Source organism: Penaeus monodon, chromosome 12, assembly GCF_015228065.2.
Source record: "Penaeus monodon isolate SGIC_2016 chromosome 12, NSTDA_Pmon_1, whole genome shotgun sequence".
Lineage (NCBI taxonomy): Eukaryota > Metazoa > Arthropoda > Malacostraca > Decapoda > Penaeidae > Penaeus > Penaeus monodon.
The window spans coordinates 11,784,391-11,799,390 of NC_051397.1; the positions used below are offsets into that span (position 1 = coordinate 11,784,391).

A 15,000-nucleotide genomic window follows, 5' to 3' on the forward strand; every position below is an offset into this window, starting at 1 on the left:
CTATATTTCCCGTTATTAAAAACAGTATGCGTATGATCATAATTTGGCTTCTAGATATAATACATATTTTAAGGAGTATTAATGTACCTCTGATATTGCAGTACATGCACATACATACAAATGAATGTATGAACATTTACATATAAAGGCACACATACAAAACAACCATGCATGCATGCACACACACCTTCCCTTACTAAAACTATGTGAAAATGCCTAAGTAAGAAGGAATAATGGAATTATGCATTTACAAAAAAAGTGTTAGGTCTCCTTGACAAGTACTAAAAAACCATTCACTCTAGTTAGCAAAAGAGTTCCATTCTCTCTTATTATTCAAAATGGGTGAATTTCAGTCCTTTTCAGAGACAGCATCACATGCATGCATGCCCTGCTCCAATTCTCCCTGCCACCAACCCATCCACATTTCAGGCAAAAACCAAGGGAGTAATACTACAACCATGTGTTCCATATCTAATAACTTGGAATTGTTTTAATATAAAAAAATTAAACATCACAGCCATATGAATATACATGTCAGTTATAGTTTAACATTATATATTGCAAACCTAATTTCCTCTATACAGAAGGAATGCCAATCATAATAAAAGCACCAACAAGAGGTTCATATGTGCATTGTTTCAGAGAATCCCTAGATTAAGAAAAAACAGTCTATTCTCAGGTTTATAACACTACTTGCATCTGCAGCTACACATTCCTATAATCATACATGGCTGAATAATGTGGATATCCACATCCAATACCTTAAAAAAGTAAATATTCCAGCTATACTAAAAAAACACAAAAATATATATTTCACAAAATCTTTTTTATTCATATATTTATAAACTTGCCATTAACAAATAATTTCTTAAAATCATATGGGGAAACTTTAAAAGTTTATACATTTCGATAAAATTCTTTAACATTATAAATAATCAGTTAATGTCATACTGTAAAACAAAAAGAAAGGGGAAAAATAACTTACATAACAAGCAATTTATTGGTATAATATTTAGCTATTCAGCTTATCTGGTAACCCATTCCAGTCACTTTTTAGATGATTATTATCATACAACATTTTCTACATCCAAACAGAAAATATCATATAATAAAAATACAAAAATAATGAACTCATGAAAAAAATATATTGGTTAATACCTATTTATCACTTACTCCAAATTCACATACAATTTATCAGGTTTGGGATGTATAATTTATCATACAGAAGGACTTTTAGCTAATGTAACATATTAATATACTGATAAAAAAATAAAAAATAAATACAGCCCATGTGTACTTTTGCAAATGTACTACCTGTATGATGTATGCATTTCCAAGGTTACTACTGAGGGATGTGTGGCATGGTACCAATAGGATGCTGGTAATCAGGTCCATGGACCTCTGGAGTGTATGTAAGCAGAACAATCATGACCCAGACATGCAGAAGGCACATGTACAAAATCACAAAAACTCTGGCAATAGGATAACGCCGCAGGAATATCCCCAATCTCACAGAGAATTTGTCCAAGGTGGTGTATGCCCGTTTCACTTGCCGAGCCACACCCCCATCAAAGGGAGACTCCATAAGAAAACTTGGTACACGGTTTCTCACTGCAAGAAAGCGAAAGTAAATTTTCCTGAAAGATGTGATATTCTTCCTCTATAAGAATACATGTATCTGAGATGGGATTGGAAATCATTAGCTTTAAAATGAAATATGGTCACTTGCATATTACTTACTGTAAAATAAATGACAAAACTCAGGTTCTTACCATCATCTTGACGATAAGATGTTGGAGGATCTCTGTTCAACATACTTTGGGATTCATCGTACTGTTGCTAAATATAGAAATAATGATGTTGATTAAAAATGTTGAGGTTATAACTTCAGAATAATATACACTTTGCCCACACACAGCTTCTTATCAACCTTTCTAAATGTGGCCTACAGACTGTATAACTCAGTCTAGCAAAAAGTCAGAACAGGATATAGGATAATCAAATGTCACAAATTATAACACAAAAACAGGTAAGTGAATCTTCATGAATCACATGAAGGTATGGAAATTAAACTTACCTTGAGTCTTTCCATTTGGATGATAAGTGAATGCTTCTCTGTGCTTAGCGTCTCGATGGCTGTCTGCTTGTGGATGAGGGACTCTGTTAAAGCATGGACTCGTTGTTCCAATTCTGACTGGCTGCTGGATGAGCTTTGCTTATGGGCGACCTATAGGTGAAAATGACAATTAGGATACAACTATTCAATTATTTCCATATGCATTCTTTATTATGAAATGTGAAACACAAACAAATTAGTCTGCCCTAAAAAAAAAGTTTTAATAACAAAAATCCAACATTTGTTTTGGTAATTCTTCTAGATATAACAACCATTTTTTTCCCCAACTCCATTTCCCCACAGAAATATATATAAGGTTTATAGACACCTGTATATTCAGAAGTTACTAAATATACAAGCAATCCTCTTTTTGTATTTGCAGAAGTATAAAAAATTAAAGGTTGATTTGACAGCAGTCTTAAAATTTCATAGTTTGAGATTCACAAATACAGATTTTCTCAAACTTTTGTTATTTGGCCACAGATGTAATTTATGGCCAAATGAAATATCTTACTACTACTACTGTTATCACTACTACTACTACTACTACTACTACTACTACTACTACTACTGGAACTTCTGTTATTACTACTACTGCTTTTACTATGACTATACTATACTATACTATACTATTAGTTCTGCTGCTGCTCTTATACTACTAGTACCACCGCTATACTACTACTATGACTACCTTTACTGCTACTAATACCACCACCACTGCAGCTGCTGCCGCTTCTACTATTGCTACAAAAATTGGCAGTCACCTAACATATCCAAATTCTTTACCTGTTTCCTGAGCCGGTCAATTTCCGTGTCCCTTTCCTGAAGCCTTGAAGATAAGTTCACTTTCTGTCTCGTTAATTCTTCATGAGCACAACGCATTTCCTGAATAATTGGCAATAACCAGACAAAATGAAAGGAAGGAAAGTTTGTGTAAAAATTAAAAAAATAGAAATATCAGAAATGTCAAATGACTACAAAAATATCAATACATTCTTCATTTCTTTATAAAATAAAAACTTTTATGACAGTAAAGACCCCATATTCATAATGAAAATGCTTTCAAGATCAACTGCCTTTTACTTAGAAACCCTATTTTAGTGCAATAAAGACTGCATACAACCTTTCTAACACCTTATCGCAAGAACATACCTCCTGGACATGTCTTAACTCAGACTCTACTTCTGTCCTCCGTTTTCTCTCATCGGACAAAGCTTCTTCTAGGTTTGAGGCATTGTGGAAGGCTGATGCTGCCTGGTCCTGTGCAGAGGCTTCCAGGTCACTGACCTCTGTCAACAACTGCCTGATCCTCACGCCCGCTCCTTCTAGTTCCTCCCGCAGAAGATCTCGCTCAGATCTGCAATGGCACACTCTCATGAGGAACTGCCGATTGTTCTAACTCTGGCATCATCTAAAATTTGTTGCTCTTTTCTTCCATGAAAAAGAGTATTCTTCATAAATTAACATACTAACATTTCTATTCCATAGATCCTCATTTATGAGAACCAAAGTCCCCTGAAACTGCTTGGATAAACTCTCTTCAAAAACTCTGAAATATTTAACTATATTGCTTCATAGATGAAAATTAAGTTGTGCTGACAAATTGTTTCTCACATATATGAATTTTATCTACATTCTCATAATGTATCAAGATATCAAGAAGTTGAAAAGCCAAATTTCTACTATCATTTATACTGTTGTAATTCTCATTTCAGAAGTAATTACATGCAGAAAAAAGTATGAATGATAATGAATTTCTTTACAGCATAAGATATATATCTTTATCAGAAATACAATAACCATAACTACATTATAATTTCATGTAGTTCTGATGAAAATATAATCAAAGTGAACTATAAATATTTTTTACACTGTAAAGATATTCATTTTCATTCACACCTTTTTCTACATTTGTAAAAATGAATGCAATCAAAACAACCTAATAGAGTGAATAGATAAGCATATTTCAAGAAGTACAAAAAATTCTGTGCATTATAATATTCACATTATTTCAATGAAAAGTCTGGCTACCTTCATACTGTTGCTAAGATTTGCTTATAAAGTGTATTGTGAGATTTATGACCTGACTTTTACAAGGAGAGTGATTATCATTAAAGTTTTTGTAATAAACTGCAAAATAAACTTCGATAATCTGTAGAATCTGCATCCTAATGTATGCATACATGCAAATAATCACTCCTCTCTTTTTTTTAGCAGTGTTTACATAATGACAATAACTGCATTATAATTTCACTGAAAATTTGACGTCTCTCTTGACGTGTATGAATTATTAATTGATAAGACCTAATGCATGAATTTGCATGACATAAAGAACTACCGTATTTGGTGCAGTTCAGCTTCATGGAGTTGTGATTCCTCGGCTGACTCACTTCCGCCTCCACCTCGGTCCTCCTTCAGGCTGGCTATCAATTTCTCTTTGCTTTGTAAGATCCGGCCAGCTTTGGCTTTGTACTCTGTCAGTTCTTCCCTTGCTGCAGCCAACTCACCACGCAAAGAACTCACCTGTTGGTATGAAGAAAAAAGTACTTTGGTATGAAAAAGTCATAATAATAGCAAGATAATTAAATAATCAAATAGGTAGGCATATGTAACAACATTTTTTTATTCTTCAATCAATCATCAATCTGCAGAGTATTATTTTTTAAAGTGTGGACTAAAGTATTTTGGGTACATGAAACGTTCCATGGGTTCTGCAGGCTGGTTTGGGATACAAATAAAATTATACAATTATACTAAAACATGACAAATAAATCTAAATGTCTCACTTTCCCTTAGATGTGGGATTTATGATCATACTATTCCTTACTTTTTATATTAAAGAATGACAGCAGTTCTAAAACAAACTTCTATCCATCTATCCATACAATTAAAACTAATGAAGTATATTTCATATATCATAAATCAAGTTTTACTAAATTACTTTAATATGACTTTAAATAAATTAATATGACAAATCATAAAAGGAAAAAACACTACTAATAAATTCTCAAATACATGCAAAGTTCTAATGACTTTAGAAATTTCACAACTTCAAGGAATATACTGCCTTTTCAGTATTTGCACATTCCATACAAAGTACACATCAACTGCCAATACCTGGTTGACAAGCTGATGTGCCCGGGTTCTTTCATCTTCAAGCTTGCGTTGAGCTTCTGTTAGTGCTGATGCCGATTCCTGCTGTTCCTCTTCAAGATGGTTTATTCTGCAATGATAATCAGACAGATAATGTTATGGTTCTTCCCATTTTTGAAGTAAAGCATAATACCAATATCATGTTGTATTGATTATAAAATGAGTCACTGGGGATGAAGAAACACTTTCAAACCTCATTTGTGTGACGACAGCAAAATGTAAGTATTTTCAAGACTATACTTACAAAAACATTAAAGAAACTTAGAAAAAGACAAACACACACATGGGCACACACACACACACACAGAGCAAAAAAACAACAACAACCTTTGACATATTTTCTACTAAAAAGAAAAGCATGATAAGCCATAAGACCTAACCTCCTTGTGAGTTCAGTTTGCGAAGACATGTGAAGCTGTTTTTCTCTGTCCAGATGTGCCTGAACCTCTGCTAAGCGATCCTGGACAGTCTGAAGGGCATGGTTGTGAAGTCCACTACTTTCATTAGCACCTTCCAATAACCTAAAATAAACAGTAAATGAGGAATTCAAATAAATGGAGGTGGTTAGAGACAGTGAGTGTACAATACACCCACATACAAAAACATCAATACAAACAATAACTGTATCTATGGATCTATTTTTTCTACCTTTTATTTTCATCTTGCAGTTCTGTTATCAAAGTATCTTTAGCCTTTATGTCATGATCTCCCTCCTGTAACCGAACTCGAAGTACTGCCAGTTGGCTGTCCTTAGCTTTAATAGACTCCTGTAAAAAGAAAAATAATAAACCATTTGAAATAATAATTATGAATATTCTATGAGATAAGATCCATAAACACAATTCATAATGAGATCTATATAACATGCTAATCTTTATCAGAAATATAATCTATCAAAAATGGGAATATACTGTAAAATATCTATATGCTTATATCTATATACGTTACGGCAAGCCTTCTTTCATGTGCTTTTCTTTTTTTACTGCTTATGATACAGAATGCATGACATCATGTTTCTGAACCTCCCATAAAATCTTCTGTCATCATTCACTAAATACTCAAGTGTGAAGAAAATGAATGTGTGATCAGATAAACATAACAAACTTTCAGAGTTTCTTAAAATGCACACAAATAGAAATCTGGTTTTGAAGTTGCTTACCATCTTTTCCACACAGTTATCAAGTTTATGGTAGGCCTACAGTTCCATAGCATTGCTTAAAAGCCTATGTAGTATCTTTTAATAAGTAAACTACACTAATATTTTAATAATCAGGCAATTTCATAAACTTATACTAAGCAAGGTTCTTACACTTGCATCCCAACAAAACAAACACAGTGATTGAAGTTAAGAGTAAATCTAAGCTTGTGTTTTTTTGTAAGCCCCCCCTCCCCCCCCAAAAAAAAAAAACAAAAAAAACATCATCATCATCACTGAGTACATACTTTATGAATTTCAAGGGATATATTGTCTATTTTGAAAGAGAAAGATGAAAAATAAAGAAGGAAATAAAGGAAAAAGAATAATGAAAGAAAATATAAAGAAAATAAACATCAGAAATATAAGGGTATGTTATGAATACATATGTAACTTTACCTCCCTCATCAAGCTCATATAAAATACAAACAAAATCAAAACAATCATCAATTAAGAATGGAGACATCCTGAGGCTGATCTCCATTTCCACATAAATCTTCAAATGGGATTTAGTCTGAGACAAACTGCAAGTAAATTAGAGGCTCTAATGTTTTTTTGTTGACATCAGTTCCAGCTAATGAGCACTTACCATCAAATCCATTTCCCTCTGTTGTATCTCACGCATAATCTGGTCACTTGATGACTGTTGGCTCAAGAGTCCAGATACTTGAGTCCTTAACTGTTGTGTTTCTGAAAAGATAACATCATGTTCTAATGATATAAGGCTATACATGTTAGTATGATATAATTTACAATCAATATCATTTACAAGTGGTTTCTGTAATTATCATTACCCTTTGTCAAAACTCCAAACTGCTAAAATTCTTTACGTAGGTTGAACACAAAATCTCTTGCTTATAAATTCCTTTAGTTAGATTGCACATCAGACCTTCCTTCATTGCGTGAATACATGTCAGCAATTTATGCCTATTCTTTTTATTAGTAATTCACTGCAGATGGTGTTTACTTTTGATGAGCATGAAGGCAACATATGTATAATATGACATAATATATTTTAATACATCACACAATGCATAAAGAATTTTGCCAGTTTTCCTTTTAATTAAAAACAAAATAGGAAAAGTTTTCAGTATTTAAAAAATTAACCCACTGTAGTCGTATGGTATTTCCGACATCTTACGTACATATTTTCAAAGAAAATCTACATGGGCCTACCTCTCTCGGCATCCTTGGCTCTCTTTAAGACTTGACTCATCTCTTGATTGAGACTTGCCACCTCTTTGCGCAATAAACTTGTCTCACTGTCCACTGACCCAGTCATGACACCATTACTGCTACAGGAAAAATTCCAGTATATACTAAAAATACTTGATGTCTCAAATCTTACACCCACAAGAAACTTTCATACATCAAATTTTTTGAAGTTATGTATTTGAGGAAGTTCTTATCTGATATGATGTGTACCTCTATCAATAACATGAATTAAGGTAAACAATATAAAGACAAATGAACAAATTGGATAAATAAAACTAAATTTGGTAAGAGGATAGATCTTCCATTCAGACATATCATTCCCCAAAGTAGTGTTTCTTAACCTTTTCCAGCCCTAGCACTCTAAGCAGTCTAACACCCCTTAACTCTGGTTAGCAACTGATTACTAGAAGAATAAAGGAAAGAGAAGTACTGCTCGAGTATTTATTTTGTTGATTTCTCAAAACTTAAACCAACTGCCATCACTGTTGATAGACAGGGGGGGGGACAGAAAAGAGCATGGACAAACTCAAACATACTCAGCTGGGTAATCAGCTAGATATTTTATCGTCATGTATTCAGCACTTCCCAGCACCCCCTAAAATTGATTTCAGCACCCCACAGGATGTTAGGACACAAGGTTAAGAAACACTACCTTAAAAGAACATTGTTTTAGAAGTCCTAAAATGGGAATAAGGTAAAACTTGATGCTAATAAATGGCTTTGTGGGATAGAAGCATGGAGAGATGGACAAACAACACATGCGTGGCCCCTCCCTCCCCGAAAAAAAAAAGCATTAAAGAAAAAGGTAAAGAAAAGATAAAGTATATAAGACCTTACCTTGTACTGCCATCTGTGCTTGGCGGTGCTGAGATGTTGACATCAGATGGAGTTTCAACTGTTATGTATGCATCAGCATTGACAGATCCACTTCCTGATCCAGAACTGCCAGTTTCTAGTTCAAGAATTATTTGATTTAGTAAAGTAAGACAGAATTTAAAAAAAATACAAAAAAAAAAAAAAAAAAGGAATGAAAAAAGAAACTGGTGTGTGGGAAAGGAATGTACAATACCTAGTACGTTTAGAAAATTATGTTCACCCTTCTTGCATATTCAACCCTTGCCTGTAGAGAGACATGCTATGCTACTGCTCTACATTTAACCCTTTCCCGACGGGTAGTATTCATAGTGGCCCGGGCCCCATTGCCGGGGGCTTATATCGTCGCCCTAGCATGCGCGACCACTCATGCCAAATACCAGCATCCCATGCCGTTTCTTCGTAATACTACGAAGATATGTTGTATTTTCATTTTTCATTATTTTCTAAAGTCTCTACTTGCCAAACTTCCTGATAAATCGAGACTGAAGGGTATTTTTGTTGTTATATAGACTCCATAGTTGATCATTATTCAGTCTATAGTCTGAATAAAATAAGCAGTGTGCGGCATCATGGAGTTGAAATCGTCAGTTTGTTGCATTTTTTTTTTTTTTTTGCTTAGTAAAAATGTAGAGTGTGTTAAAAACGACTTAATCACACTTTTACTGGCAGAAAAATAATATTTTTCCATGATTGTAACAAAAAATAACTCATGGCATCTCCATACATACACCATGGCATGTACATACATGCCCCTGGCAGATAGTTCCGCCATGCCATGGCATGTGTGTACATGCCACCCGTCAGGAATGGGTTAACCAGTTGGTACTAGGTAATCACAATGTCTAGTGTTGTTTTCTTCAGTAATTTTGTTGCACTTAAATGACTCCACAAGTGCTTAGCCATCAAGGAACCAATTAGTAAGCCTATGTGTCCTCATCTGATTTCCCCTTACCTTGAGTTTTCAAAAGAAATATATTTTTTTCTAATGCTATCAGTATTGATATTATTATTATTATTGTTGACATTACAATTACTTTAATGTTATTAGAAAAAGAAAATCTAGAAAGTCAAGAAAGAGTAATTAGGTGAGACAGGTAGGATGAGTAACTGGCTCCTTGGTGAATAAGTACTTGTAGAGCCATCTATGTGTAAAAACAATCAATAAGCAAAAAGAAACAGAGGTCATGGCATGTATTCTTGCCAGCCCAGAACAGAAAGTTGGTGGAAAAAGATTAAATAGAAATATAATAACAAACACTTTTCTTTTGCACATGCATAACAACATACCAATGTCAACAGTAGCAGAACCAGGCGTCTCCCTTCCACTCAAAGCCATGAAGGAGGAAACAGATGAGACAGATGATTGGCGTGAATGTCCATGACTGCTGATGGTTGATGTTGTCATGGTTGTGGAGGATACCATCTGTAATAAAGGTGATATTAAAACAGGAAAATAAAGAGGAAAGAAAAAGGAGAAAAAAGAAGGGAAAGGGCTTGAAGAAAGAAAAAGCATATAAAAATATATGTGCAACTTTTGCCATCTTCTACCCTGTCCATATAGACCTGAATATGACATTAGTATGTAATATGTGCCTAGAAGATTTAAAAATATGGCTCTAGGCATTGCCCATAATTAATTGCAACACTTGCTGCATAATATCATTGCAAACCAAAAATTAACCCAAGAAATCAGCAGCTTCTTTTCCTAACCACATAACATCTATAGTAATACTAGAGAAAGATCAAGAAAACTCAACTACAATAAAAGCTTTTCTCAACCTACTGGATCTGCCTGGGAAATGGTGACTGTGTGTTGGTGAGCTGTCTGCTGTTCTTGTTGAAGGGGGCTATTCAGGAAGTCCATCAACGCCTCGTCTTTCTTCCGTGGGTTGCTCTTCTTTCCTGTACCTTTCGGTGATGATGTGAGGGAAGTGCCACTTCCCTGAATGCTGGCACCTGGCACTGTCACAGGGCTGCCTCCCATGCCATAGGTACTTAGGTTGCTGGGAACGCTGCTAGAACTTGGCAAACTTGACCTGTGGTGGGATATGAAAATTGGATGAGATATATCCTTTTGTTTACTATGAAGAGCCAAGAGCCAAGACCCTCCCTTCCTCCCTCACTCCCTTCCTTTCTTTCTCCTTCCCTCCCTCTTTCCTTCTTTCCCTTCCTTCCTCCCTCCCTTCCACCCACTTTTTTTTTCTTGGAATGGCAGTCATGTCATCTAGATCTAATGATAAAATGACACTTTGCCTAGTTACTGAAATCACTAATATTTTGTGGGGGCAAACACATACAAACAAACAAACACAAACACAAAAATTTAAAAGGGAGACTGAGTAAAGCTGAATAATAATGATGTTGATCATCATCTCCATAATAGTGATAAAATTACCCCCCCCCAGAAAAAAAAAAAAAAAAAAAAAAACTGCTTCCTACTTTTCATACTGAGTCACTGGAGGCACAGCATTGGCTGCATCATGCTTATACGAGGATTTGCCCGCAGACGAGTTGCGTCTCTCCTGCTTGAGAACGGCCCCAGCTTCTGTGTCAAGCTTGTTAAGGAGAGTTTCTGCCTTCCCTGCTAGGTCTGTTATCCAGGACATTTTGTGGATCTGCTATGCATCTGAAAAGGGAACTGGGATCATCAAAATATCCACAGCAATGTCAGTCCAATACATATGCAAGTACAGTTATATAATTAGATATATTTCCCTGCACTTACAAGGACTATCTTTTTTTTTTTTTTCTTCTTCTTTTTCAACTATAGAATATTGCAAAATGAATCCATTACAACTGAGTTACATGTTATATTACCACACCCTCATCACATTTTTGCATACTTTCAGATCAGCAGGAAAACAAAATGAATGTTTAGAAATTGGGTCAGTAAGCATTTCATTCCCTCCTTTTTCTTCTTTACTAGTGACTACATGATTCATAACAGATTATAAATATATGGTAGTACATGTTGCAAACAGAATGTAACTTTCAAATAAAATTTTAGACAGAAGTTTTTATTGAAACAAACAAAAAAGTGCTCCTTTGTCTTCTAGAAATGAGACCCCCTCCCCAAGAAACAGAAAGAAAGAAAAAAAGAAAAAGGTTACTGCATATTTGCACACCAGATATTTTTGGTGATGCACACTAGCATTGGCTACTGGATATCTCACAATAAAATGCCTTACACTGCAGATTGGTTTACAACAGCTCTACATTATGAACACTAAACTAGGTTATAGTTATCAGTACAAGACCCAGCATAAACATTCATATACAACAATAAAATAATATGACTCCTGAATAGTTTCTTCTCTATCCACTGTATACACTATAATAATGGTAATAATTCATTTATCAAGTCCAAAAGCCTGGATCAAAACTACGTGCTAAACTTCTGACAAATCTGAGATCCAATATAAATACTTTTTATATATAAATGACAGCTGTCAACCAGAAGGTAAGTAGTAAATGGATTAGATTTATTATTTCTGGGAGTTAACCCTTTGCCGATGGGTGGCATGAAGTACATGTCATGGCATGGCTGGACTATCTGTCAGGGGCATGTTCGGGATATTGGTATTTGGCATGAGCGGTCGCGCATGCTAGGGTGACGATATAACCCCCCGGCAGCGGGGCCCGGGTCACTATGAATACTACCCGTCGGGAAAGGGTTAACAAATAAATTGCAAGACACTAACAAACTGTATCTCACCAGAATATACATGGTGGAGCTTTGTTTGCCTTGCCAGAATGCAAAGTGCAGGCATAACAGCCAAGTGTATATAAAATTGTGGGTTATAATAAGCTGGACTTATCTTCACTTTCTGCACATAACTTTTCACAATAGTTTTGTTTAGTAATAGTTCTTCTCTACATTCATGCAGTTTTCTTCTGAACACTGATCATAAATAATATCCAAACTTGGTGGTGCTCCAGCAATCTCTGCAGCTTAAGTGATATAGAATATGGTCAACCATGTACATATTGTCAAAATGGAGCTTGGATTAGTTCCTTATCTGCTAATAGCTATATCACCAGGATGGCATCATTTCAGCTTTTTCTAGGGGAGGTGGGTAAGAGTAGGCAGGTGAGTAAAGTGAACAGAAATTTAGAAAATAAACTATTCCATGGACATTTTAAAGCTATAACTAAACATATATATTTGTAATTTCGGTAAAAAAATTGTGTATCTTGGGAGTGGCAAGCTAAACAATGAGGGGGGGGGACAGGGTCTTTTGGAGGCGGTTATCTATTCAAGTCTATTCCAAGTATTGCTTACATGTGGGTGATGATGATTAAGATAAAAAAAAGAAGAAAAGAGAGTGAAGTAGTGACTACACCCCTGTGAAACAAAATCCCTATTACCCCAGCCAACAAGCAAGGGGGCACTCCTGGGAATCTAGGGTTTCTATGAGGGGGTTTTGGACAAAATAGTTCACCATAGGCAATTAAGAGAGTGACAATGACTGATCATGACTAGGTGTCCTACATATGCAAATACAGTATGAGCAGGGTTACTGTGCAGGGGAGTAGTTCACTGTGAGGTAAAGTAAGGCTGGATCTAGCCAAGGGAGGCATATGAGGACCTATTATTTGCATGGCATTTGTCATGACCTATTTTCCTATTTTTTTTCTGACATTACTCTCTATATCTGCAGTTGATTTCATATATCACTGAGTGCATTTTTCCCTCTCATTAATGTCCTTCAATGTCCTTAGTGCAGCTATTATGTAAATATATACTTTTAATAAAATCTGTATATGAATATTATCTACTCTTGCATAACAGTGACATCATCCAGTATCCCAATTATGCATGAGAGTTTGAGTGTTAAAACATGAAACAGAATAAGTGCATCAAATACCACTGAAAAGATGTATTTCTAGTTGGTTCAGAGATTTCTCTCTTTATAGGAGACATCAACCTCAAAATGTAAACAAAGACCTATCAGTATCAAAAATGAGCTCATGAAATCAGGCTATTATATTAACTTATTTATCTATTAAGTAAACTTGGATGAAACACAGTAAAATAATACAGTAAACTATACCCGCAAAACGCTACATCCGAAAAAACTAAATATATCTCCAAACATATACTCAATTACGTGGCAAAATATCGTAAGTACATTACACAAACACTCAAAAACAACTATAAAAAATGAATATCTTCATCAAAAAAATAGAGCACAAACTCTCCTACCTATATACCTTCGCAAAATCCGCAAATAAAAGCCTTATCCTTACCTGAATGAGAGAAAAGGGTCAAAATACGAGCAGGAAAGAGGAAGAGGTAATGTTTTGTTTTGTTTTGACGTGTCAGCTGAGAGTTCCTCCGTCGACCGCGTTCAAGGGCGCGCGATTCGAACGCCGCCTCCGGTGCGCGGCCCACATTTATTTCCAATCCTCGTTTTTTGCTTTAATACAATTCGTTAAAAGTTGCGCTTCAGATGCTGCCTCCTTGATACACCCCTTTATTTTCCTAAGAAATTTGAGTACTCAGATTCTTAGTTAATATACACTTGTTGGGCAAAGAATGTTAATAAAGCCTCATGCTGTGCGCGCCCTACATTTATTTCCAATGCCCGTTTTTTGCTTTAATACGGTTCATTAAAAGTTGCGCTTCAGATACTGCCACTGTAATACGACCTATTATATTCATAATCTATTTCACCACTCAGATTCTTAGTTAATATACACTTATTGGGCAAAGAGTGTCTAAGCCTCGCAATATGTTAATACTGTATCTGAACAGTGTCACAACAAATGTTTGTTCCACTAATGGAATCATAAATCCGGAAACTCGACTCCATCATGTGCCTGATCGTCGTCTGCTGATGTGCTCGTGTAGGTGCTGTAATAGTGGACGAATACAGGACTACCATCTATGATTATGAATCTAATGTATGACATGTGAATTGCATGCATACTGCAGACTAGCAGCATATCTAATGCGTTTTAGAGATGAAGAACCCTATACATGAAGTAGTATCCTATTTACAGGTATGATCCTATAGCTAAGTGTGCAGTCGTATTTTGTATTTTAAAAACACGATACGTATGTCAAAGCATTAATTATTGGCTGTAGTTTTTTCTTCTATTATTTGCATCACTTTAACTACTTAAAAGTACAGTTAGAGCTTGTGAACCTATATATTATCTCAGCACGTATTCGATATCATTCGCAGCTCGTACTCGAACTCTAAGTATATAGCATAGAAAATCGTAGGATCACAAACAGAATAAATTGACAGGACATTTATTCTAAGTCATCTACCTCTTGACTTTACCTGTAGTGTATATTGAAAATATAAATACTAGGCTTCTGACGACATTGAGTCAATGCAGGTGCATGGAAGGCAATTTTTTTTCTGACATCACTAATCTGTGTGTAATACAGCTGCATAATAGGCAACTATATTTCCTGACAGCACTAAGTTAT

General features: G+C 35.2%; 1 protein-coding gene across 2 annotated transcripts in view; it reads right to left on the bottom strand.

The window, feature by feature from the left end:
* The window catches only part of LOC119579281 (golgin subfamily A member 5-like), a 14,487-nt gene extending 573 nt beyond the window's left edge, over nt 1–13,914 (bottom strand). Inside the window, exons 1-16 of one of the 2 annotated variants that reach the window (XM_037927036.1) lie at nt 13,806–13,914; nt 10,995–11,181; nt 10,339–10,591; nt 9,843–9,978; nt 8,517–8,631; nt 7,641–7,759; nt 7,054–7,154; nt 5,918–6,036; nt 5,650–5,790; nt 5,234–5,339; nt 4,455–4,639; nt 3,269–3,473; nt 2,903–3,001; nt 2,078–2,227; nt 1,773–1,839; nt 1–1,611 (exon numbers count right to left, since the gene is read on the bottom strand). The exon at nt 1–1,611 is cut by the window's left edge and continues 573 nt beyond it. In XM_037927036.1, the coding sequence (XP_037782964.1) occupies nt 1,343–1,611; nt 1,773–1,839; nt 2,078–2,227; nt 2,903–3,001; nt 3,269–3,473; nt 4,455–4,639; nt 5,234–5,339; nt 5,650–5,790; nt 5,918–6,036; nt 7,054–7,154; nt 7,641–7,759; nt 8,517–8,631; nt 9,843–9,978; nt 10,339–10,591; nt 10,995–11,161 (2,232 nt within the window). In that variant the 5' untranslated portion in view covers nt 11,162–11,181; nt 13,806–13,914 and the 3' untranslated portion in view covers nt 1–1,342. The remainder of the gene's footprint in view (nt 1,612–1,772; nt 1,840–2,077; nt 2,228–2,902; nt 3,002–3,268; nt 3,474–4,454; nt 4,640–5,233; nt 5,340–5,649; nt 5,791–5,917; nt 6,037–7,053; nt 7,155–7,640; nt 7,760–8,516; nt 8,632–9,842; nt 9,979–10,338; nt 10,592–10,994; nt 11,182–13,805) is intronic. The other variant, XM_037927037.1, reaches the window with a different exon arrangement.
* Nucleotides 13,915–15,000: the final 1,086 nt, after the last annotated feature.